Source organism: Ictalurus punctatus, chromosome 3, assembly GCF_001660625.3.
Source record: "Ictalurus punctatus breed USDA103 chromosome 3, Coco_2.0, whole genome shotgun sequence".
Taxonomy (NCBI): Eukaryota; Metazoa; Chordata; class Actinopteri; order Siluriformes; family Ictaluridae; genus Ictalurus; species Ictalurus punctatus.
The window spans coordinates 9469608-9497437 of NC_030418.2; the positions used below are offsets into that span (position 1 = coordinate 9469608).

Here is a 27830-nt window from a genome sequence, read left to right on the forward strand (position 1 = left end):
TCTCTCGGCAAATTGGTTTTGTGCACGAGTGCCATCAAGATGTAGTTTTATGCAACTTCAGCAGCTCCAGGCATGTGACCAAAATTGTGAATCTCATTTGTTGGCCAGTTTTTAACATGGCACCTAAAAAAAATTAACCCCTCGTTGTTAAAGTTTTACGCTTTGACGGCACGCATTAAACATGTGGGTGTGAGCACTCCTGTTGACAGCCATTGATTTAGACACGAAGTGTTAAATGGACTGTTTAACGCACTGAAAAAAAACATCCCACTTGTGAACAGGCCTTAAGTCAAGTCAATTCAAACATGTACACTCAAGACAGCTACATTGTTTCAGACTTCAAAAGAGTGTGTGACTGTAAATTGTTACATAAAAAGGAGGTGACTGTGCTTTAATGTATTTTAATTAACAACTAGAGCATCTTTAAACATCTTACTCACTTGCTTTCTTTAACTTATTTTCACTGAATAATGACCTATGCAATTTCTCTGGTTTTGGCAAGACTAAATGGTAAATGGTCTGCACTTATATAGCGCTTTTATTCAATGCACTTTACATTGTGTCTCACTCACCTATTCTCACACACACACACTCACACACCAATGGTAGCAGAGCTGTCTTGCAAGGCGCCAACTAGCCATCGGGAGCAACTTGGGGTTCCGTGTCTTGCCCAAGGACACTTCGGCATGTAGAGTCATGTGGGCCGGGAATCGAACCGCCAACCCTACGATTAGTGGACAACCTGCTCTACTACCTGAGCCACAGCCACCCATATAGTAGCATACTTCAACAGTATAGTCCCTTTTACTTTTGTTCACTCTTTTCAAGTTGTAACATTTTTAAACCTGTGTCTCCTCTTTGCATTTGTAATTCAATCCAAAGTGCTGAAAATCACAGTGTAGCCTGGTGTTGCAAGTTACACCTACCGTAACAGCTCCTTGTTCTGGTCCTTACATGGTTCCACCTTCATGTTCTCTGTGCTTGGACCTTCTGTTGGTGCAGCTTCTTCAGCTTTGAGTTTGTGGGGCTCTTTATCAATACCATTGTCTTCCTCATCACTACAGATCCTGTCTTCTTCCTTCAGGCTTGTGATGTTCACTTTGGTCTTTAAAAGTCCTGCTTCTTCTGATTTCTCCTCCTAAAAGTAATTTTACAAACAAATATTTTCAAAATTCCACTTGACATATTATGCTTTTAATTCAGTGGTGTTAAACTCAGGCAACATCTGCATTTTTGTGAGCCTTTTATTCACTGTTGAACATATGATTTTTCTATCAATTAACACAAATAGCCTGAACCTGCACAATTATACTGTTTATAAAAGGTAAAAAAAGTGTCATCATTCAATTCAATTGAGTTTTATTTGTATAGCGCTTTTAACAATGCATAGTGTCCTAAAGCAGCTTTACAGAAATATATAAATTAAGGATATAAATTGTAAATGTATGAATTTATTCCTAATCAGCAAGCCAGAGGCGATGGTGGCAAGGAAAAAATCCTTGAGATAATATGAGGAAGAAGTCTTGAGAGGAACCAGACTCAAAAGGGAACCCATCCTCATCTAAGTGACAACAGAGAATGCAATTATTGCACAAATAAATTCCTTCTATAACTGTGTACTACATGGTCACATACTGCAATTGTGTACCAAGGAAATTCATTACAGTTTTCACATGAAGTCTGCTTTGTTGAACTTATCCACTGTTCACTGATGAAGACTTGAGTGCAAAACTGTTCATGGCAATTGTAGTCCTAAGCAATCATAGCATAACTGTTATTAGACTGCATCATTAGCTTTTTTCCATATTTAGAAAACAAGGGTGGATCTGGTAGATCAGTCATAAAAGTATTTTACTGCAACATTATTAACAAGGCAAAATCGGATGATGGTAGATCATGCCTGGAATGATTAAATAAAAGATTTGTGCCCCCATCGCTTCAACTACTGTCTGAATCCACCCAAAATGCTTGAGCGTCTTGCACTTTGCAATTTAATTGTACAGAGACTATCAGACACCTTTTCAAGCAAACAGACTACAGTTGTGGTTGCAGGCAATTAGGAGTTATAATTGGTCCAAGGAGCTCAGTTTTTGCAGTGCCCATTTCATCTCAGCCAAGTAGCTAACCATCATATCAGGGAAGTTGGTGTGATAACTAAGATTTTAACAGACTTAGCTTGCTTGTTTGCAAACATGACAAATTTATAATTCTTTAACAAACCTACATAGCTTGTCTACATCGAGAAACTTGCTAGCTAATTCTAGATAGCTAGATCACATTTTTACTGAGTAATTGCCTATAATGGAGACAATTAGCTAGCTAAATTTGTTGAGCTAACAAATGAGTTAGCTCAACGAATATGGTATCTGGAATATGGTATCTGGCTGGGCAGCACCACTGCCTTCTGTCTCATGACATCCTAGATGTTGTAATTGTAAAACATTCCATCTTGAACATGCCCACAAACATCAAGAGTCTTGTCTGCCTTCAATTTCTCACTAGTATAAACACCCATAGCTTCTATTAGATATGCATACAGTATCTCACAAAAGTGAGTACACCCCTCAGATTTTTGTAAATATTTGATTATATCTTTTAATGTGACAACACTGAAGAAATGACACTTTGCTACAACGTAAAGTAGTGAGTGTACAGCTTGTATAACAGTGTAAATTTGCTGTCCCCTCAAAATAACTCAACAGACAGCCATTAATGTCTAAACCACTGGCAACAAAAGTGAGTACACCCCTAAGTGAAAATGTCCAAATTGGGCCCAAAGTGTCAATATTTTGTGTGGCCACCATTATTTTCCAGCACTGCCTTAACCCTCTTGGGCATGGAGTTCACCAGAGCTTCACAGGTTGCCACTGGAGTCCTCTTCCACTCCTCCATGACGACATCACAGAGCTGGTGGATGTTAGAGACATTGTGCTCCTCCACCTTCCATTTGAGAATGCCCCACAGATGCTCAATAGGGTTTAGAACATCACCTTCACCCTCAGCTTCTTTTGCAAGGCAGTGGTCGTCTTGGAGGTGTGTTTGGGGTTGTTATCATGCTGGAATACTGGCCTGTGGCCAAGTTGCCGAAGGCTTCATTATGTCACAGTACATGTTGGCATTCATGGTTCCCTCAATGAACTGTAGCTCTCCAGTGCCGGCAGCACTCATGCAGCCCCAGACCATGACACTCCCATCACCATGCTTGACTGTAGGCAAGACACACTTGTCTTTGTACTCCTCACCTGGTTGCTGCCAAACACGCTTGACACCATCTGAACCAAATAAGTTTATCTTGTTCTCATAATCCATGTCCTTAGTCTACTTGTCTTCAGCAAACTGTATGCCAGCTTTCTTGTGCATCATCTTTAGAAGAGGCTTCCTTCTGGGACGACAGCCATGCAGACCAATTTGATGCAGTGTGCGGCGTATGGTCTGAGCACTGACAGGCTGACCCCCCCCACCCCTTCAACCTCTGCAGCGATGCTGGCAGCACTCATACGGCTATTCATTGAGGGATCCATGAATCCCAACATGTACTGTGACATACTGAAGCAGACCATGATCCGTATGCAGTATTCCAGCATGATGACGACCCCAAACACACCTCCAAGATGACCACTGCCTTGCTAAAGAAGCTGAGGGTGAAGGTGATGGACTGGCCAAGCATGTCTCCAGACCTAAACCCTATTGAGCATCTGTGGGGCATCCTCAAATGGAAGGTGGAGGAGCACAAGCTCTCTAACATCCACCAGCTCCGTGATGTCGTCATGGAGGAGTGGAAGAGGACTCCAGTGGCAACCTGTGAAGCTCTGGTGAACTCCATGCCCAAGAGGGTTAAGGCAGTGCTGGAAAATAATGGTGGCCACACAAAATATTGACACTTTGGGCCCAATTTGGACATTTTCACTTAGGGGTGTACTCACTTTTGTTGCCAGTGGTTTACACATTAATGGCTGTGTGTTGAGTTATTTTGAGGGGACAGTAAATTTACACTGTTACATAAGCTGTACACTCACTACTTTACATTGTAGCAAAGTGTCATTTCATGTGACAACACTGAAGAAAAGTTATAATCAAATATTTACAAAAATGTGAGGGGTGTACTCACTTTTGTGAGATACTGTATGTCCAGGCATTGCAGGCTCTCCACCACTCAGGATCATTAGCCAGTGACAGGAAACCAACCTATAAGGATCTTCTAGAGCCGCACCATTTGAAAGTGTTAGTTTAGCCAAAGAGCACTCCCTGTCTTTTAGTGGTAATACATAGTAATAAGTGGATTAGTTTAGCTAATGTCAATCCAATTCCTAAATAAAATTCTTGAAAGAATCTTCAATCAGATAAGCAAATAGTGTCAGGTTGCAAGGCTACTTAAGGCTTTTTGCAACCAGGTTGCCCAGGCTTTTTTCCTGGTTACAAACATTAAAGTGTTTTGTGTTGTACAGTAGCTGAAAGGCAGTGAGATGTGGTGTTGATACCTTGATAATATTTTTTGTGCTTAGTGATATCTCTGGATCAGATTTTGGGTCAACAATGATTGTTCTCTCTGCTGGTCCTTCAACACTGTTATCGGTGTGAGAACTCTCCAATGCTTTAAATGGCAGGTCCATGCGGAATGTGATCCCTGTTGAGGTGCAGTAGTCCTCAAAACCATAAAGATACCTGTGGAACATGCACAAGTCTAACGCGAAAAGCAAAGAACAGTTTGTAAACTAAACGAAATTAATAAATTATTTATTAATAAATTATAAAATAAATTATTTATTAATAAAAAATTATGAAACTGAGAGACATTCAGTATACAGTAGTTGCTTTTTCATTGAATGATAACAGTTGGCATGGACTACATACTTTCTGTAGGCGCATTTGACATTGTAACCTGCAGCAGAGTTCAACACAGGGATTCCCAGATCTTGATACACTTGTTTCCAAATAGATCCACTCTCAATCTGCCATGAAAAGAATGACAAAAGAAAGCAGAAGAAGGAAGAGAGAAGCAGAAGAGGAAGAGAGAAACAGTGGCTCAAAATGTGATACTGGAACCAGAAAACAACAAAAAAGGTACTTGACTGGAAAAAACTCTGCATGACCAGCAAATTCAGATCATGCTTTTGTGTTTATTGGTCACATATACATTACAGCACAGTGAAATTCTTTTCTTCACATACCCCAGCATGTTAGGAAGTTGGGGTCAGAGTGCAGGGTCAGCCATGATACAGTGCCCCTGGAGCAGAGAGAGTTAAGGGCCTTGCTCAAGGGCCCAACAGTGGCAACAGTGGCAGCAGTGCTGGGGCTTGAAACCCTGACCTTCCGATCAGTAACCCAGAGCCTTAACCGCTAAGCCACTACTGCCCCCCAGTGTCCAGTTAAAGTATTCACTTAAAGGAAATTTCTAAGTATATAAAATACTTATAATTTAAGTTGTTTTCTATATCTTCTTTAATTCAATAATGTATGTAATTTTAAATGAATAAAGATTAAAGGAAATGACATGCTGAAGGAAAAAAGGCACTTTTAGCCTCTAATGCATATTAGCCACTGTTGTTTTATAGCAAATCATAGCTACAGTGGTCATGTTCAAAAAATAAAATCTGATAATTCAATAATTTAATCTGCTAAAATTGACAACTATCACAGTGTACATCTTAGCTAAATAAGAATAACACCACTGGTCATGGAAGTTTGTTTGAGGGACGGACTCTCTGTGTTCATATAGGCAGAACTTTAAGTCAAGTCTTTACTGATCTCAAGGGGACATTAGAGTGTTATATAAAGACAAGGCACAACATACACACAACTTAAAATTTGTTTTAAAAAGATTGTTTTATATTTATTTATTATAAGATGTAAATTATTTGAAATAAATCATTCCACTGTAAGGAAAATAATCTGCAAATGGCACAGATTTCAAATTCAGCCCAAGAAGTCTCCAAGAACCCTCACAGGATCTGCTAGTAAGTCTTACAACTGTTGGTGTCAAAATGCATGCTTCTACAATCACAAATTTGACATGCATGGGAGGCGTGCCAGGAAAAATCCTTTGCAAGACCACATTTTGCCAATGAGCATATAGGCAAAAACCAGGCCTTTTATAATAATGTGCTCTGGGCACATGAATCAAAGATAGAGTTGTTTGGCCACAGTAACAGCAGACATGTTTGGCGCAGACCAAAGACAGCATTTCAGAAGAAGCACATCATACCAACTGTGAAGCACGGTGGTGGAAATGTTATGGTTTGGGGTTGCTTCACTGCCTCAGGGACTGGACAGCTCCTTGCATTCATTGATTCAACTATGAACTCTGTGTCATATGGAGAGCTTGAAGATAATGTGAGGCCATCTGTCCAAAAGTTGAAGCTGAACTGAAAGTGGACCTTTCAACAGGATAATGATCTTAAGCACACTAGAAAATCCACCAAGGAATGGCTCAAAAAGAAGAAATGGAGGGTTATGGAATGGCCTAGTCAAAGCTTGAATTTGAATCCCATTGATTCAAATGTTGTAGGAAGATTTGAAACAGGCAGTACATGCAAGAAAACCCTTAAACATCTTGCAACTGAAAGAATATTGCATGGAAGAGTGGTTAAAAAGTTCAACAATTTGAACTTTCAACATAATTGCCTGGTGGACAATTATGCAAAACAAAGATATTTCTGGGTCGGAGTGTTTTTTCATCTAAACAACAACAACAAAACAGTTCCAAAATGCAGTTGAGTGTGTCCCAATTTAAGCTCGGGGCATATATGAAAAATGGTCTACTCCATGCAGTTATTATATAAAAGTGCTGACCATTTCAAAAAAGGCATTGGACTACAAAGATTCAAAAGAGGATTATACAGGGCCATCAAAGCTAGGAAAGTGAAGTGTTTATTTGCAGTAGAAATAAATCAAGAAATTCTTTGTCTCTCATTTATGTCCTTTGGTTGCATTTTCAAAATAATTACCTATGTATTTCAACATGTTTATTCTTCCTATATGTTCAAGTTAAGGTAAACCACATATATTTTCATTAAATCTTAAACATGATATTTGATTTACAAGTATGATAACATGATATTCTTTCACAAATATGGCAAGGATAATGGTCAAAAACACTGTGTAAAATTGAAAAAATATTTTTACATTTCCTTTGAATAATTTCACCACCCCCTTCTTTTTGCACTAGATGGTCTGCACTTTGCTGGGCTGGCCAGTCCTGGACAAATTGACAGTCATTTGAAATCTGCTGCACTTGTAATTTTTTTTCTTTACAGTGGAATGATGTATTTCAAATAATTTGGAGATCTTTTTAAATCCCTTGCCAGATGTATAGAAACTCAACCCTTTTCTGATGACACCATACACCTCAATAGCAAAGGGAACACCAGACACTAGATATGAGAGGGGCATAAATAAGACCGGTTCCAACTTCACTCCCTAAGCAGTTTCTAATCACTGGCACCCAATCTTGAACACCTGAGTCTAATTTTTATGGATATGAAGGTGTGATAAATGTAGGGGCGTGCGTACTTTTTCCATGTAACTAATCTATTTTTTGTTCATTTAAATTGTGAAAATTATTACAAAATGTCAATTTTATGTCATTTGATAGTGTATCCATGTGGTGTACTTATTTTTTCCCATGAATGTACATGTGTGTATGTATGTATGTATGTGTGTGTGTGTGTGTGTATGTGTATATATATATATATATATATATATATATATATATATATATATATATATATTATACACACACACGCACACATCCATACAGTTATGTGGAAAAAAAAAAAGAAACTTGTTGGCTTTTTTGATATATTTAGACAAGCAAACATTTTCTTCCTCTTTTATCCTAGGTATGTGTCCATGGTTACCAAGGGTCCTTTGGCGTCTCCAAAAGGTGATTTTGGTAAAACGCATGGACATACCCTTAGAAAAACAGGTGTTGCACTCATTTATAATGATAATCTAGGCGTGAGACAAAAACCTAGTCATGAATTCAACTCTTTTGAAGTTCTTTACACTAGTATAATATATGTAGCCACAAAAAATAAATCTACAGAGTCGATTCTGCTAATTATTATTTACAGACCCTCAGGGCCATATTCTGAATGACTTTGTAGATTTCATCTCAAACTAGGTTTTTTCTTTAGACAAAGAATTAATTATTGTCATAATGGTGGTCACATTTTTGACTTTATACTAACATACGGATTCAATATAGAAAATATAGTCACATTTCCACAGTCTGAAGCTATCTCAGATCTCGTTGAAATTGTGTATTGATATTAATATATGCATCCTGCCACGCTACCGCGTCAAACGTACATTCACATCAGCAACTGCAGTTTTGTTAATAACCTCCCATATCAACTATGATTGGATCACCATCCGATCCCAAAGAAATTGATCAGGCGACTGAATGCTTAGAGTCAACATTCCACTACACACTAGATAAGGTAGCTCCACTACCTTAAAAAAACAATAGTGAGAAAAGCTAGCAGCCTGGTATAACGATCACCCATGCACCTTAAAACAGACCACTCGAAAATTAGAACATAAATGGCATCAAATCAAATTGGTAGTATTTCAAACAGCATGGAAGGAGAGCCTCCTGATCTATAGAAAATCTCTTAGTGCTGCTAGATCAGTCTATCTAATTGAAAAAAATAATCCTAGATTCTTATTTAACCTGTTAAAAGTCTGGTTGTTAAGTATAAAACTGTTATGTACACAGCTTCTCTGTGTACATAGGTAATCATGCCATACATCTTTGGAAAGGCAAGAGTCTTGTGATTCGATTATATAAATCATTTCAAGATACAAGCACAACAGAAGCTACAATCAACTTCTGTTAGACCACCAACATACAACCAAACACTTACAAAACTGAGGTCTTGTTACATTGGATCATTTGGACCTTTGCCAATCATGTAAAAATATTTAGTCCAAAACACATTATTACATCAGGAAATACCCATGAATTGTGTCATTTCAAATTACTGGCAGATGTGCCTAATCTTTCACATATTCTCCGTTATAACTTCGGTTCGCGTGTGAATATTCCTTATCTCTTGACTTCAAAATGGCCGCTGGACTCTGACCATTGGCTTGCCACCTCATTTGAACCAATAGGAGCTTCCATGTCCTTTCCATAGCCTTCAACAGCCAATGAGAGTCTGTGCTGAAGGGAAGTGCCTTCCCATTTTCCTTCATGAAAAGCTCAATCCTATTGCAACCAACAGTGTGGTTGACTGGCACAGCATGCAGCCAATGAAATTCTGAAAAAAATGATATCCTGCTTTAGGGGTGAGTTTCAACACTTAAATTTAAAAGTCAGTGTGAAAAGCTGTGTAACCTGTGGCAACTTTTTCGGCTTTCTGCGCATAAAAGTGCACAAAGGGTGAAAAGTGTAGTTTTGTGACTATGACTGACTTTTGGAAGGTGAATTATGGTGAAACGGACGAGGAAAACAACATACCAACATTTATTATAAAAACTGTACATATAATACAATATAATAAAAACTGTATATTCAGACAAATAATCTTTAGTTCAAATTATGAATACACATTTTGTAGATTGGTGGATATGGGATATGATAGTTCTTAGTGTCACCTTTCATTAGTGCCCAAAATTATGAGAAAAACAAGAGTAGTAGCCTGTTGAGGTGATTTTGGTAAAATGCATGGGCATACAATTAGAAAAACGTGTAAAATATTAATTTTCTTTCGTATTATTATTGTATGTGTTAGTGTTTCTTTTCCAGCCTTTCGTTGCCCCATCCCAACTTTTTTTGAGATGTATTGTGGTCATCAAATTCAAAATTAACTTATTTTTTCCTTAAAATGGTACATTTCCTCAGTTTAAATAGATTAGGACTTTTATCTTTGGTCTAAAGTAAATAGGGGAGGCCTGTGACATTTATTCTTTTGTAATATCTGAGCTAAGGCCTGTCTCTAGTTGGAATGATGCTTCAGACTGAAAATCAGTAACCGAGTACTCACACTGTCAAATCCTCCAAGTTTGTGCACCAGCCTGTAGAGTTTAAAGAGGTTCAGGTTTCTGTAGCCCAGCACTGGTCTTTTGTTGATGGGTGTGCCTTGACAAAGAATGGGATAGAGACTATTAGTAAACTGTGTAAAACATGATTGAGTATACAATTAAACCATCCAGAAATGCAGACCTTCTAAGACAATATAAAAGAGACCAAGTCTTCCAAATTTTACACTGAAAAGCTTTCTTTTACTTCGTTAAAAAAAAGAAGCTTTATTATCTTTTTTAGTATATCGTTTAAGGCAACAGCTGGCTCTGCCTTGAGCCATCACAAGAGGGAGGCACAGAGCAGCCAGAAAAATTGATAAACCAGCTTCTGTCACCAGAAGGATTGTCTTCATTATAATCAGTGGCAATCAGCTCCACCTGTGTCTGGATCTATTTAAGGAGAGATCACAACTCAGTGCTCAGTCTTATGGCAGTCTTGCCATGGTGGTCAATTCTCAGAACAGACTGAAACAGCCAATTATTATAAAAAATTTTTGGGTGTACAGTAAAGATATATTGGTTTGAGATCAAAAGATAAATATGAGAATATAGATAAAAAATTCAGATTTAATTTCCTGATATTTACATCTAATGTGTTAACTTTTTGTAGTTTACAATAACTACCATCAAGCGGGCAACCCAATGACATTGCCAAACTGCTGCATTCTACTTTTGGGATGCTTTTCCAGAGTTCTTCTTTGTTTTGGGAGGTTTCTCACTTCAGTCTCTGCTTCAGGAGATGAAATGCATGCTCAACTGGATTATGATCTGGTAATTGACTTGGGCAGTCTAAAACCTTCTAATTTTCCCCCCTGATGAAATCCTTTATGTTGGCATGATGTCCCCCCCCCCAATTAATTTTTATGCATTTCTCCATAAATTTGCAGACAGAATGTTTCCATAGACTTTATGGCTACCATCATGAGTTACACATCATTAAGAAAAATTTGAGTCCATTCCAGAAGCAGCCATGCAAGACCAAGCCATGACGCTACCTCCACCATGCTTGACTGATGAGCATCTATTTTTTGGATCATGACCAGATTCATTCATTCTCCACAATTTGGCCTTTCCATCACTTTGGTAGAGGTTAATCTTTGTACATCATCAATAACGATTAGTGATCTTGTTGAACCTGTCAAGGGGTGGGATAAACTAGGCAGCCAGTGAACAGTCAGTTCTTGCAGTTGATGTGTTAGAAGCAGGAAATATGAGCAAGCGTAAGGATCTGAACATCTTTGACCAGGGTGAAATTATGATGGTTAGATGGGGGGCGGGCGCACGGTGGCTTAGTGGTTAGCACGTTCGCCTCACACCTCCAGGGTCGGGGGCTATATTTCCACCATGGCTCTGTGTGTGCGGAGTTTGCATGTTCTCCCCGTGCTGCGGGGGTTTTCCTCCCCCAGTCCAAAGACGTGCATGGCAGGCTGATTGGCATGTCTAAAGTGTCCGTAGTGTATGAATGGGTGTGTGAGTGTGTATATGATTGTGTGCCCTGCGATGGCTTGGCACCCTGTCCAGGGTGTACCCTGCCTTGTGCCCGATGCTCCCTGGGATAGGCTCCAGGTTCCACGTGACCCTGAAAAGGATAAGCGGTATAGAAGATGGATGGTTGGACGGATAGATGACAGGGTCAGAGCGTGTCCAAAATTGCAAGTCTTGTGGGGTTTTCGTGGTATACAGTGCTAAGTGTCTACCAAAAGTGGTCCAAGGATGGACAACTGGTAAACTGGCAACAGGGCCATGGGTGCCCAAGGCTCATTGATGCGTGTGGAGAGTGAAGGCTAGCCCATCTGGTACAATACCACAAAAGAGCTACTATACCACAAATTACTGAAAAAGTTAACGCTGGCTATGATAAAAAGGTGTCAGAATACACAGAGCATTGTAGCTTGCTACGTATGGGGCTGCGTAGCCACAGACCGGTCAGAGTCTCCATGCTGACCCTTGTCCACCGCTGCTAGTGCCTACAATGAACACGTGAGATTCAGAACTGGAGCATGGAGCAGTGGAAGAAAGTGGTCTGGTCTGATGAATCATGTTTTCTTCTTGTTCTGGAATGGTTTGAGGAACATGACAAAGAGATCAATGTGTTGACTTGGCTTCCAAATTCCACAGATCGTAATCCGACCAAGCATCTGTGGGATGTGCTGGACAAACAAGTCCAATCCATGTTGCCCCCCTTCACAACTTACAGAACTTGAAGGATTTGCTGCTAACACCATGGTGCCAGATACCATAGCACACATTCAGAAAGACATTGACAGGTCAGAGCTGTTTTGGCGGCACAAGAGAGATGCCAGGACCTAAGGATTCCCAGCAGAACATTGCCCATGGCATCACACTGCCTCTGCTGACTTGCCTTCTTCCCCCAGGTAAGTGATGCACACGCACCCGGCCGTACACATGATGTAAAAGAAGAGTGATTCATCAGACCAGATCTTCTTCAATTGGTGCATGGTCCAGCTCTGATGATCATTGTACACTTTTGGTGGTGGACAGGGGTCAGCATAGGCCCAATTGATTAGCCATCACATTTTGGCCCTTGTCAAAGTCACTCAGATTCTTACGCTTGCCTATTTTTCCTTTTATTTATCAACTTCGAGAACTGACTGTTCACTTGCTGTCGACTATATATTCTATACAAGATAATCAATGTTATTCACTTAATTTCACCTGTTAGTGAAGTGTAATGTTATGGCTGATTGGTGTATATACAGTTCCCCCCAAAAGTATTGGAACAGCAAGACCAATTCTTTTGTTTTTGCTGTACATTTAAGACATTTGGGTTTGAGATCAGATGATAAACATGAGATGATAAATCAGAATTTCAGCTTTCATATTTACATCTAGAAGATGTTAAACAACTTGGAATGTGGCACATTTGGTGGCAGACCATTTGGGTATTTTTAGGTGAGCAAAAGTATAGGAACAGAGAGCCCTGAAGTCAGTTAATTAGGGTTCAGTGCTTTTTTGGTCATTATCTTGCATGATGAAGTTCCTCGCAATTAGACTGGATGCATTTCTCTGTGAATTGGAATATTGTTTCTGTCGACTTCTGAATTAATTCTGCTGCTACTATCATGAGTTACATCATCAATATAGATTAGTGTGCCCATTCCAGATGCAGCCATGTAAGCCCAAGCCATGACACTACCTCCAACATGCTTGACTGATGAGCTTCTATATTTTTAATCACGAGCAGAGCCATTCATTCTATACACTTTTCTCTACTTTTGTTGCTCATCTCTGTATTTCTTTGCAAATTCTAATCTGGCTTTCTGATTCTTACTCCTCATGAGTGGTTTCCATTGTGTGGTATGGTCTCTATATTTCTGCACTTGAAGTCTTCTTCAAATGATGTATTGTAATACCTTCACTCCTGCCCTGTGAAGGTTGTTGATGTCACTAACTGTTGTTTTTGGGTTTTCTTCACAGCTCTCACAATGTTCGTCATCAACTACTGTTGTTTTCCTTGGTCAACCTGTTCCATGTGTGATTGTATGCCAGTGGTTTCTTTCTTTTTCGTGACTTTCCAAATTGTTGTATTTGCTATGCCCAATGCTTGTGCAATGGCTCTGACAGATTTTCCTTCTTTACCCTGCTTCAAAATGTCTTGCTTTTCTCCCATAGACAGCTCTCTGGTCTTCATGTTGGTTTATCCTTTTTAACAACAAATGAAGTCTTCACATGTAAAACTTAGGCTCAAACCAAGTGTGGACATTCAAAGCAATTAAGTCTTTAAACAATCAATTTAACAGGGCACACCTGGGCAGAAAGAAACACCTATCAGTCACTTGTTCCAATATTTTTGATCATTAAAAAGTGGGTGGGTTCAAACAAGGTGTCATGTTCTATGTTGTTTAACACATCTAGATGTAAATATGAGGAAATGAAAGCTGAAGTTCTGATCTATCATCTCATTCATCTAACTGGCATAGGAGGTGTCACAGTTATGTATAACGATAATCTAGGTGTCACACAAAACCCTAGTCATAAATTCAACATGTTTGAAGTTCATACTTCATACCTACATAACATACGTAGCCACAATAAATACATCCACCCAGTCGATTCTGCTAATTATTATTTACAGACCCCCAGGGCCATATTCTGAAATCCTTTGTGAATTTGCAGATTTCATCTTTAACCTAGTTGTTTCATTAGACAAAGCTTTAAATGATTTAGACTTTAATATTAATTTTGATAACCCAGAACAAAGGTTGTGTCCATTCATCCATTCTAGATTCAGTAGGGGACATAATAGGACCCACTCATAATGGTGGTCACACTCGATATACTACTAACATTCAGATTAAATATAGAAAATATAGTCATATTTCCAAGTCTTAAGCTATCTCAGATCATTATTTCATTTAAATTGAGTCTTAATATATATATATGTATTTACATTACGTCATAATATATGCACCTCACCATGCTACCATGTCAAACGTACACATGATTCACATCAGCTACTGCACAGTTTTATCAACAGTGATTGGATCACCATCTGATTCCACAGAAATTGATCAGGCTACTCAATGCTTACAGTCAATGTTCCGTTACTTGCTAGATAATGTAGCTCCACTTAAAAGAAAAATAGAAAAAACTAGCACCACTTGAAAATCAGAATGTAAATGCCATCAAACTAAATTGGTTGTATTTCAAACAGTACAGTATTAAATAAGAAGCTAGGATTATTTTTTGTTATCTTCTATTAGGATAGAGAATATACCTTGACCTAGCAGTACTAAGAGATTTTCTATAGTTCAGGACGCTCTCCTTCCGTGCTTCCATAGAAGATAACAAAAATAATCCTAGCTTCTTATTTAATACTGTAGCCATAAGACCACCACAGAAACATGCACACCATCAATAGGTAGCAGCAATGATTTCATGAATTATGGCAAAATTGAAAATATCAGGAAAAAAATTCAGACCACATTTTAAAACAGACAATTTTAACACTAACCCTGTAGATAATAATATAACCATATCAGATCACTGATTAGAATGTTTCACTAATTTCCTCATCAAAATCAACTTGGGTACAAGATCCCTGTTTCTTCAAACAGATCATTCCAGAAGCAGTTGAGCCTCTTCCAAAATGATAAATTTTTACCTTAGCACTGACTATATACCTAAATATTTTAAACTAGTAGTTATCAAACCCCTGAATAAAAAAAAAAAAACTGACCTTCACCCCTGTCGATTGTACTACAGGCCAATATCAAAACTTCACTTTATTTCCAAGATCCTAGAAAAGGTTGTAGCAAAGCAGTTATGCTCATACCTACATAGGAATAACATTCATGAAATGTAAGATTAAGGCCTTATCATAGCACAGAGACAGCGCTGGTTAAAGTGGTAAATAAGCTACTACTGGCCTCTGATCAGGGTTGTGTCTCCTTGCTTGTGTTGCTTGACCTTAGTGCAACTTTTAATACCATTGATCATACTATTCTCCTTGATAGTTAATAAAAGGGCGCTGGAATTAAGGCAACAGCCCTCTCCTGACTCAGGTCTTATTTGACTGATCATTATCAGTTTGTAGATGTAAAATATGACTTATCTGAGAATACTAAGGTAAAGTTTAGTGTTTCACAAGGTTCTGTTTTAGGCCCATTGTTTTTTTTACTTTATATATGCAACCACTGGGTGAAATTATTTGTAAACATGGTTTTACCTTCCACTGTTATGCTGATTACACACAGTTGTACACATAGAAAAGCCAGATGACAGACACCAGCTTAATAAAGTTGAGCAATGTGTAAAGGACATTAGACACTGGATGCTTATCAACTTCCTTCTACTTAATTCTGACAAGACAGAAGTACTTGTACTAGGACCACATGCAGCTAGAAGTACGCTTTCTGAATACATAGCATCTCTGTATGGCCTTTCTGTTTCATCATGTGTAGCAGTAAAAGACCTTGGTGTAATTATTGACTCCAGTCTTTCATTTGAAGCTCATGTAGATAATATTACTAGGATAGCCTTCTTTCATCTCAGAAATATTGCTAAGTTAAGAGATATGTCAATACACAATGCAGAAAAACTAGTTCATGCTTTTACCTCTAGGTTGGAACATTTTAATGCCTTACTGTCTAGATGTTGGAGTAGGAGCATAAACAAGCTCAGTTAGTCCAGAATGCAGCAGCAAGAGACCTTATTAGAACCTGAAGATATGACCACATCACCCCTATCTTATCCACACTGAATTGGCTCCCAACCAAATTTCAATATTTTAAAATACTACTCATGACCTATAATGGTCAGTGAATTACCTATAATGGTCACTGAATGGTCTCGCGATGCAATACCTGAGTGAACTTTTGATGTTTTATGATCAGCTATGCCTCCTCACATCAAAAGGTGCAGGCTATTTGTTGGTACATCGAATTGTGAAGGCTACAGCGGGGGGCAAATCTTTCTCTTAAAAAGCCCCACAGTTACTGAACAGCCTTCCAATTAGTGTTCGGGATTCTGACACAATCTCAGTGTTTAAAACATTTGTTTGGTCAAACCTTATTTCTATCCTGGGGCCATAGGAAGTTTACTAACTTAGTGCATCTCAGTGTGGTACAGAAACTGCTCAATCCAGGAACACAAAGCCATGCAGAGAGTGATTCCCTTAGCGGAGTGCATCTTCGGGTCTGCTCTCGCCTCTCTGCACATCTCCTCTACCAGGCGATGCAGTACAAGAACTGCTAAAATCATCAGGGACTCCAAGCACCCCGGTAACCGTCTGTTCAGCCTACTGCAATCAGGCAAGTGCTTCAGTAGTCTGATGGCTAAAACTGAGAGGCTTGTGAGGAGCTTTTTCCCTCAGGCCATCAGACTGCTCAACACAGAGATATCCACCATACAGATCCCTCAGGGCTCCATAAGGACTTTTCTGTCACTCTGCACTCCACTGACACGCTGCACTTTGCATTATTACTATATGTAATAATATACTGCATATTTTGTACTTCCATTTTTTGCACAATCCCTGCTTATTTTGTATATCTCTTTTTTTGCACATTCCTGTACATTTGTCACCCAAATGAGGATGGGATCCCTTTGGAGTCTGGTTCCTCTCTTGATTTCTTCCTCATATTCTCATTGAGTTTTTCCTTGCCACTGTTGACTTTGGCTTGCTCATTAGGGATAAACTTATAAATTTAAAATGTATATCTCTTGCATTTATATATTTCTGCTTGAAGTGACAATGTCCATTGTTATAAGCACTATACAAATTAAATTTAACTGAATTCAATTTTGATCTCAAACCCAAATGTCTTGAATGTATAACAACAACAACAGAATTGGCTTTGCTGTTCCAATACTTTGAGAGGGGACTGTATATTCACTAAATTCTTTTTATTTATTTATTTTTTAAATCTGGGCCAGGAAGTTGGTGTAGTCCTCACCAAATTGCATAAACAGGCAAATAACCTCAGTTGATTTGCTGGTGTGCTTAGGATTATTGTCCTGTTGCAAGACCCAATTTCAACTCAGTTTAAGCTTCTGAACAGATGGCCTCACATTTTCATCGTTGTCTTAATGACATCGTTGTCTTAATGAAAGTTTCTGAGGTCCTGTGGCTGCAAGACAAGCCCAAACCATGCTTGACAGTTAGTATGAGATGTTTGTGTTTGTATTTGTTTTTTGCCAAATATGCTGCTGTGCATGATGACTAAACATTACCACCTTGATCTCATCAGTCCAAAGGATATTGTTTCAGAACTTTTGTGGTTTGTTCAGATGCAATTTTGCAAACATAAGTTGTGCTGCCATATTCTTTTTGTAGAGAAGGTGTAGTTATTTCTAGGAAAGCCATATTTGTCTTTTTCTGATTGTGTGGTCATGACCATGAACATTTAATGTGCTTACAGAGGGCTTTTTTTTTTTTGTTTTTTTTTAATTATCTCTGAGCAATAAGCAATAAATGGTTTGTCCTTGGACTGAATTTGTGAAAGATGGAAGGGTGTACTTAATGTCGGTTTACTTTTTGGGAAAAAATGACTACATATTAAAATCTGTTTTGTTGTTGTTGATGTCACTTGAGGTTATTTGTTTTTTATGAAAGTTAGTGAGGACCACACAATTGTTATTTATGATAATTTTGTTTGAACGTGAGTCTGAATGTCATTGGTTAATTCTGAGCAGTCATGTCCCACCTGAACACTTGTGCAACCAAGTTTTTTCTTACCTAAAATTATTATTTTTTTACTTGAATTTTATTAATTGTCATATTAAAGGTAAAATATGGCATGATTCATCTGGTTTAAGTCTTTACATCACAAAAACCTGCAATACAGTACACCCAGGTTTTACACAGTCATGTCAATAAATATTTGGAGATCGCCAAATATACTTATTTCCACTGTATACCATCGTATATTGGAGTTGAAATTAAATGATTGTTATTAAAATGGCACTTTCAGACTTTTACTGGGTTTCTTCCCTTGTGATGGCCTTTACTGCAGCTGCCTTCAGTTCCTAATCAGGTGGCAAACCAGGTTGTCCACTAATCGTAGGGTTGGCAGTTCGATTCCTGGCCCACATGCTGAAGTGTCCTTGCTCAAGACACTCCCCAAGTTGCTCTCGATGGCAGGCAAGCACTTTGCATGGCAGCTCTCCTGTGGTTGGTGTGTGTGAATGGGTGACTGAGAAACATGGGTCATAGTCCATCTGCATTGTGAACCGCCATCCAATGCACCTGGCTTTTAAGCATCTGGCTGAATCTGAGCAGATAGCATAGCCCTATATAAGTCATAATTCATCCTTTTGTCAGCAGTCACAGCATCAGTAAATACAAAGGAATCAGTTCGACTGGCAGCCACACATGTCCATGCTGTGAGATGCGATGGTACACTTTGGATCATGAACAGGACCAGTTTCTCCATACTATTCTCTTATCATTTTGTTTTGTCCGACCATAGGATGATGTTCCAAAGCTGTGTTTTTTGTTTGTTTTTAAAAAAAAAGATGTTTGGAAAAAACTTGAGGATAACTAGTGGTTTACATCTTGTGGTAAAGTCTATGTACTTACTCTGGTCTTCTCTTGATTGGTTACTTTGAAACAGATACACCAACCTCCTGGAGGTAATCTAGCCAATTCCTGTGAATGTTTTTTTCCCCACCAGGGAAAGAATGGTGTTCCAGGCTTTTTGGTGTTCCTGAGATTTCCTGAGAAACCAGTGCATTCTTTCTTTTTAAGAATGTACCGAAAAGTTGATTTGGCCACACCTAATGTTTTTGCTAGACATTTAATTTGAACTCCAATATGTTGTTATAGACAGCTAAAATAACAATAACTTTGTCAATGTCCAAATATTTATGTACCTGCTGTATATAATAACAATAATAATAACAACAATAATAAATGAAACATATTATTTAAATAATAATAATAATAATAATAATAATAATAATAATAAATAAAGGAAAAAAACAATGACAAATATAGCCGCAAACAGCAATTTCCGGGGCCAAGACTGACCGAGGCTAAGTGAGGAGATAAGCAAGTGTTGTTTTAGAATGATCATGATTTTATGGCAAACTGGTCAGATATAATAAGTAAAAATATGCTTGTTTTCAAAACATTTAAACATGGCGGACAGGAAGTTTGCTCAATCATTAGATTGATGTTGTCATGTTGGCATCATTGTTCTCGGCATGAACTATGGACTCTATCAAGACCAGTATCATGACAGTAGGCAAAAGGAATCAATAGCTATTAGAATTGAAAAAAATAACATTATAATTTTCAAAATGGCCAACAGGAAAATGTGATATCGTTCGACTCAGTATCTAACATTTGACCTAAAGAGACAATTTTCGTGATTTTCAGCTATAGTGTTCAAGTTCTAATCCAAAAAAAAAAAAAATCAGTTTTTGCTGTGTCCTGACTAGTATGGGACAGCAGCTAAACTCAGGGCCTAATATTGATGACAGTTGGTGGAGCTAGAGGGTTGCAGTTAGAGACTGCAAGTTTGCTGTATTAACAGTTCAGACTGTCCTCTATCTGTGTGCCAAATTTCATAACTTTCCTGCAAGCGGTTCTATGGGCTACCATATTATAATAATAATAATAATAATAATAATAATAATAAAAATATATTATTCTCTAGTTTAGGCCCAGACTTTTAAACCTTTGGCCTTCGTTCAAAACCTGCATGAGGTGACCTCCCTGTTACAGTATCATAGTAGTCCATATAATGATAATGAGTCTTTATTGATCACGTATACATTACAGCACAGTAAAATTCTTTTCTCCATAGTGTCCATATAAAATTCATAATGCAAAACATCTAAAAACTCAGATTTCTTTACAAATGGAAAACTAGCAAAACAACATGCCAAGACATACAGTCCCTTCTAAAACTATTAGAATGGCAAGGCAAATTCCTTTGTTTCTGCGGTACACTGAAAACGTTTGGGTTTGATGAATAGAAGATGACAGCAGAATTTCAGCTTTCATTTTTTGATCTTTGTATCTAGAGGTGTTAAACAACTAATAGTGCTGTGAAAAAGTATTTTCCCCATCCTAATTTCTTCTGTTTCTGTGTATGTAATACTAAATTGTTTCAGAAATTAAAACATCTAAGATAAAACAAAGGCAACCTGGTAAACAAAATACAGTTTTTAAATTATAATATTATTTATTGAAGCAAAAAAGTTATCCAATACCAATTGGGTCTGTGTGAAAATGTATTTGCTCCTGTAGTTACTAATTCCCCAAATCTATGAAACTGCATTAATGGGGTTCAGCTGAAATAAGCAACCAGGCCTGATTACTACCAGCCCTTTTCAATCAAACAACAGTTAAATATAACTTTTTCAACAGCAAAAAGTTGATTAAAAGGTCTTACCTAGTAACATACTATGTCAAAGTTGAAAGAAATTCCAGAAATGATGATTGAAATACATCAGTCTGGGAAGGGTTACAAAGCTATTTCAAAGGCTCTGGGACTCTAGAAAGCCACAGTGAGAGCCATTATTTCCAAATAGAAACAACTATGCACAGTAGTGAACCATCCCAGAGGTAGCCGACCTTCCAAAATTCCTCCAAGAGCACAGAAACGACTCATCCAGGAAGTCACAAATGAGCTATGGACAACATCAAAGGAACTACAGGCCTCTCTTGCATCAATAAAGGTCACTGTTCATGACTCCAATATCAAAAAGACACGAGGCAAAAATGGCATCCATGAAAGAATGACAAGGCGAAAACCACTGCTAACCTAGAAGAACATTAAAGATTGTCTGAATTCTGTGGACTGATGAGTCGAAAGTGAAACTGTTTGGAAGACAGGGGTCCCGTTGCATCTGGCGTAAACCAAACACCAACTTCCACAAAAAGAACATCCTACCTAGGTCAAGAATCATGGTGGGAGTGTGATGGTGTGGGGATGCTTTGCTGCTTCAGGGCCTTGGCAACTTGTAATAATTGAGGGAAACATGAATTGAATGTCCGGTCTTCAGTCCATAATTTGAAACTCAATCACAACTGGATCATGCAGCAAGACAATGATCCAAAGCACAGGAGTAAGTCCACCTCTGAGTGACTTAAAATTAACTGTTTGGAGTGACCTAGTCAAACTCCTGACTGAGTCAAAGTCCTGAAGAAAGCAAGCCAATTCAAAGTTAAGAAAATTAGGAAAATCTGTCAGAACCATCGCACAAGCATTGGGAACAGACAATACAACAATTTGGAATGTCCTGAAAAACAAAGAAACTACTGGTGTACTAAGAGCCAGACGTGGAACAAAAAAAAGAAAGGGATAAAGGTTAAAGGTATCACAATCCACTATATGAAGAAGACTTTGATAGCAGAAATAAAGAGGCCATACCGTAAGATGCTAATCACTCAGCAGCAGTAAGAATCAGAAGGCCAGAATTCACAAAGAATACAGATATGACCCACAACAGTTCTCGAACCAAGATTATCCTCTTGATTAATGTGTGGAGAAAGAAAGGATCTCATGATCCAAAACATACAAGCTCACTGGTAAAGCACGGTGGAGGAAGTGTCATGGCTAGAGTTGGCAAGGCTGCTTCTGGAACAGGCAAACTATTCTTTATTAATGATGTAAATGCATCCAATCTAATTGGGAGGAACATTATGCAGTATGACAATGACTCACAACACACTGCCAACAGGACTTCATCAGGGGAAAAATTCAGAAGGTTTTAGACTGGTCAAGTCAATCATCAGACCTTATGCCAACTGAGCATGCATTTCACCTGAAAACAAACAACACCTGAATGAAGGTCTGGTACAAGCCTGGAAAAGCATCAAAAAAGAACAATGCTACAGTTTGGTGATGTCACCTGGTTGCCAGCTTGATGTAGTTGATGCAAACAAGGGATATACAACCAAACATTAAATGTTACTTACTTTCATTTCCTTTAACACTATCTGTTCCTATACTTTCCTCCCCTAAAAATTTGGTGTGGTGGTCTGACACCAAAGGTGCCTTGTTCTCAGTTGTTTAACACATCCAGATGTAAATATCAAGAAATGAAAGCTGAAATTCTGATCCATCATCTCATATTCATATTTAGTTCTTAAACCCAAACGTCATCAGTGTACAGCAAAAAACAAAAGAATTGGCCTTGCTGTTCCACTACTTTTGGAGTAGACTGTAATACACCTTTTATTAAGACAGTAGTCATCGATAGTGTTTACCTCTATCCTCCATGAATTTGTAAAGCTGTTGGAGGAAATTCTCCCTCTCCTCTGGAAAGGGCTCCACCTCCTCCTGGACAGTGGAAAATAATTGATTTTAAAGTTAATTTAAAAAGTGAGTGACTTGGGAGAAAAAGTAGAACAGACTTTTTGAATCAGTGTATGTCCCACCTGAGATAAGAGTTTTCAGAAGGGCAAAACTACCAGGATACACAAAGAGCCATTATCTGCCTGGTATTGTGCGGTATTTCACAATTTTCTCCAGTCAGATTTGATTTTGAATAAAAGACACATCATTAATGATATGTCATATCTAGGGCTATTGTAAATTTTATAAGCATGTCTTCATTACTCTACAGGAAATCTAACGGTTCTATGAATTGGGGATGCACACCAGAGAGGCACACTTTCTAGGGCACAGATACAGTGGATATAAAAATTCTACAAACCCTTATTAAAATGGGAGGTTCTTGTGATGTAAATAGATAAATAAAACCAAGATAATTCATGTCAGATTTTTTTCCCCATCTTTTACTGTGATATAGCAACCAACATAATTCAAGTGAAAAACAAATAGAAACATTTTATAGGGAAAAAAAAAAAGAAAAAAAAAATTCAATAACCTGGTTACACAAGTGTGCACACACTTTTACAACAAGGCATGTGATTGAGCTCAGAATTCAAACATATGAACAATCATACATGTGTTATCAATAAAGTCATGCTGATTTACACCAAATAAAAATCAGCTCTTTCTGTACTATGTTCTTGACATCTTCCTTTAGTTCCGACTGCTGAAGCCATGGTCTGCAAAAAAGCTTACAAAGCATGTATGGGATCTCATGGTCAAAATCACCCTTCCCATCACCCCAAACTATGGTCACATCAGACCATAATACATTTTGCCATAAAGTAGAATATTTTCGGCAAAATTATGAGATGTTTGATGCAAAAATAAGACAGTTTATCACCGAAAGAACACCATCTAAAGAAAAGCAGCCCTAAACCAAGATGCTGCCACCATCATGCTGCACCATGGGTATGTTCTTTTGGTGATGTGCTTTTGTTGCACCAAACAACCTTTTGGAATATGCAATTATTATACCTTTTGGAATGGGTCTCATCAGACCATAAAACATTTTGCCACATTGGTTGGGGTGATTATGTTGAGCTTGGATTTTTTTTTTTGTGTGTGAGAGGGCTCCTGTCTAGCCACCCTACGCCATACCTCAGACATGTGAAGAATACAAGAGATTGCTGTCACATGCAGAGAGTAATCAGTACTTGTCAGATATTCCTGCAGCTCCTTTAATGTTGCCATAGGTCTATTGGCAGCCTCCCTTGTAATTTTTTGCCTTGTCCTTTTGTTAATGGAGGGATCGATATCTTTCAACAAGCGAGATACTGTGCATGCTTTGTAAATTCTTTGTGGGCCATGGCTTCAGCAGTCAGATAAAAACAAGGAGATGTCAAGCAAATCCTACAGAAACAGCTGGTCTTTATTTGGGTTTAATCAAAATATTTTAATTGCTGACAGCTGTATGAGAATTACATTTGAACAAGAGATTGAATAGGATTGGTTCATTTGGAACACAGCCACCTCCCCAATTATAAAAGTGTGTGTGTACACTTATGCAACCAGGTTATTGTAAGTTTTTTATTTTCCCATTTTTTTCCCTAAAATATATGACTGTTTTCACTTAACTTTTATACACTGTAATTTCACATTGTGGTAGAAAAAGTTCTGTCATGATTCATCTTGGTTTAATTTTACATCACAAAAACCTGCCATTTTGATAGCGGTGTGTAGAATTTTGCTGTTCACCCGTACTGAAGGTAAAGATGACATAAAAAATGTATAAAATAAACATTACATATAATAATTCAAATGTGCCACTCCACAATAGTAGCAGCTATTATCTTGTTCTAATAAAAATCTAATAGATCTAAAAAATCTAAAAATATATACAGTATCTCACAAAAGTGAGTACACCCCTCACATTTTTGTAAACATTGGAGAAACTGGAGTAAAAACTGGAGTCCTCTTCCACTCCTCCATGACGACATCACGGAGTTGGTGGATGTTAGAGAGCTTGTGCTCCTCCACCTTCCATTTGAGGATGCACCACAGATGCTTAATAGGGTTTAGGTCTAGAGACATGCTTGGCCAGTCCATCACCTTCACCCTCAGCTTCCATCACCTTCACCCCAAACACACCTCCAAGACGACCACTGCCTTGCTAAAGAAGCTGAGGGTGAAGGTGATGGACTAAACCCTATTGAGCATCTGTGGGGCATCCTCAAACGGAAGGTGGAGATGCACAAGGTCTCTAACATCCACCAGCTCTGTGATGTCATCATGGAGGAGTGGAAGAGGACTCCAGTGGCAACCTGTGAAGCTCTGGTGAACTCCAACCCCAAGAGGGTTAAGGCAGTGCTGGAAAATAATGGTGGCCACACAAAATATTGACACTTTGGGCCCAATTTGGACATTTTCACTTAGGGGTGTACTCACTTTTGTTGCCAGCGGTTTAGACATTAATGGCTGTGTGTTGAGTTATTTTGAGGGGACAGCAAATTTACACTGTTACACAAGCTGTACACTCACTACTTTAGATTGTAGCAAAGTGTCATTTCTTCAGTGTTGTCACATTAAAAGATATAATCAAATATTTACAAAAATGTGAGGGGTGTACTCACTTTTGTGAGTTACTGTACATATGCCAAAAGTATTGATACACCTAGGGAATTGTTTAAGTAAATATATGTAAAATCTCACAGTTGAAAAATTTATACATTTTTTATTTGCGCTCAGTCTCCATGAAACTGTTACCATATACCATTTCTGTGGGGTAAAACATGAGGTTGTACACATGTAAAATTGGTCTTAAATTACCAAAGGGAACAAACAAGGACATTTCAACACAAAAGGTATTTATTGACCTGCACAAATAAAGGTAATGGATATAGAAATACATGAGAAGTTAAAAATACCATTAAGCACAATCAGGGCCACAACACAATGAGGTGGAAATTAAAAAAAAAAAAAGGACTCATGAACGCTGTTCCCACACACAATAATAAGGATGCTGAAAAGAAAAGAGCACAAATGTCCTGTTTTAAAATAAAAGAGTTTAGTAGATTCTTGTGGTTGCCAAGTTTCAAAATAAACTGTTAAATGCTGCCTTCATAATAAAAAGCCCCACCTGAGAGTATCTCACAAAAATATTGAAACTGAACTTCATCAAACATAATTAGAACCGCAACTGGCATTGTGTTTTGTGGTCAGATGATCAAACTTTTTGATTATGCACACCATCAACATGTTTGATAAAAAAGGGGATGGCATAAAAGCAAAAGCACCTGATAGCCAAAACCTGGTTGCTGCTGCCAGGAGGTTCAGACTTCTGTTTTTAAGGAAATAATAAGAAACTTACAGTATCTCACAAAAGTGAGTACACCCCTCACATTTTTGTAAATATTTGATTATATCTTTTCATGTGACAACACTGAAGAAATGACACTTTGCTACAATGTAAAGTAGTGAGTGTACAGCTTGTATAACAGTGTAAATTTGCTGTGCCCTCAAAATAACTCAACACACAGCCATTAATGTCTAAACCGCTGGCAACAAAAGTGAGTGCACCCCTAAGTGAAAATGTCCAAATTTTGACCAAAGTGTCAATATTTTGTGTGGCCACCATTATTTTCCACCATTGTCTTAACCCTCTTGGGCATGGAGTTCACCAGAGCTTCACAGGCATGCCACTGGAGTCCTCTTCCACTCCTCCATGTTGACATCATGGAGCTGGTGGATGTTAGAGACTTTGTGCTCCTCCATCTTCCGTTTGAGGATGCCCCACAGATACTCAATAGGATTTAGGTCTGGAGACATGCTTGGCCAGTCCATCACCTTCACCCTCAGCTTCTTTAGCAAGGCAGTAGTCGTCTTGGGGGGGGGGTTGGTTGGGGTTGTTATCATGCTGGAATACTGCCCTGCGGCCCAGTCTCCGAAGGGAGGGGATCATGCTCCGCTTCAGTATGTCACAGTACATGTTGGCATTCATGGTTCCCTCAATGAACTGTAGCTCCCAAGTGCTGGCAGTACTCATGCAGCCCCAGACCATGACACTCCCACCACCATGCTTGACTGTAGGCAAAACACACTTGTCTTTGTACTCCTCACGTGGTTGCCGCCACACACGCTTGACACCATCTGAACCAAATAAGTTTATCTTGGTTTCATCAGACCACAGGACGTGGTTCCAGTAATTTATGTCCTTAGTCTGCTTGTCTTTGGCAAACTCTTTGTGGGCTTTCTTGTGCAACATCTTTAGAAGAGGCTCCCTTCTGGGGTAACAGCCATGCAGATCAATTTGATGCAGTATACGGCGTATGGTCTGAGCACTGACAGGCTGACCCCCCCAACCTCTGCAGCAATGCTGGCAGCACTCATACGTCTATTTCCTAAACCTCTGGATATGACACTGAGCACGTGCACTCAACTTCTTTGGTTGACCATGGCGAGGCCTGTTCTGAGTGGAACCTGTCCTGTTAAACTGATGTATGGTCTTGGCCACAGTGCTGCAGCTCACTGTCAGGGTCTTGGCAATCTTCTTATAGCCTAGGCCATCTAAATGTAGAGCAACAATTTTTTTTCAGATCCTCAGAGAGTTCTTTGCCATGAGGTGCCATATGAACTTCCAGTGACCAGTATGAGGGAGTGTGAGAGTGATGACACCAAATTTAACACACCTGCTCCCCATTCACACCTGGGACCTTGTAACACTAACCAGTCACATGACACCGGGGAGAGAAAATGGCTAATTGGGCCCAATTTGGACATTTTCACTTAGGGGTGTACTCACTTTTGTTGCCAGCGGTTTAGACATTACTGGCTGTGTGTTGAGCTATTTTGAGGGGACAGCAAATTTACACTGTTACACAAGCTGTACACTCACTACTTTACATTGTAGCAAAGTGTCATTTCTTCAGTGTTGACACATGAAAAGATATAATCAAATATTCACAAAAATATGAGGGGTGTACTCACTTTTGTGAGATACTGCATATATGCAAACTGTGATTAAAATACAGATGTACAAATCTTTGAGAAGTA

The 27830-nt window shown here is 38.6% G+C and overlaps 1 protein-coding gene across 7 annotated transcripts in view; it reads right to left on the reverse strand.

The window, feature by feature from the left end:
- The window catches only part of arid4b (AT-rich interaction domain 4B), a 171713-nt gene that overhangs the window by 38165 nt on the left and 105718 nt on the right, over positions 1-27830 (reverse strand). For all 7 annotated transcript variants that reach the window (XM_053679560.1, XM_053679559.1, XM_053679558.1 and 4 more), the window contains 5 exons: positions 22712-22784; positions 9990-10084; positions 4852-4949; positions 4479-4662; positions 927-1138 (listed from right to left, as the gene is read on the reverse strand). In XM_053679560.1, the coding sequence (XP_053535535.1) occupies positions 927-1138; positions 4479-4662; positions 4852-4949; positions 9990-10084; positions 22712-22784 (662 nt within the window). The remainder of the gene's footprint in view (positions 1-926; positions 1139-4478; positions 4663-4851; positions 4950-9989; positions 10085-22711; positions 22785-27830) is intronic.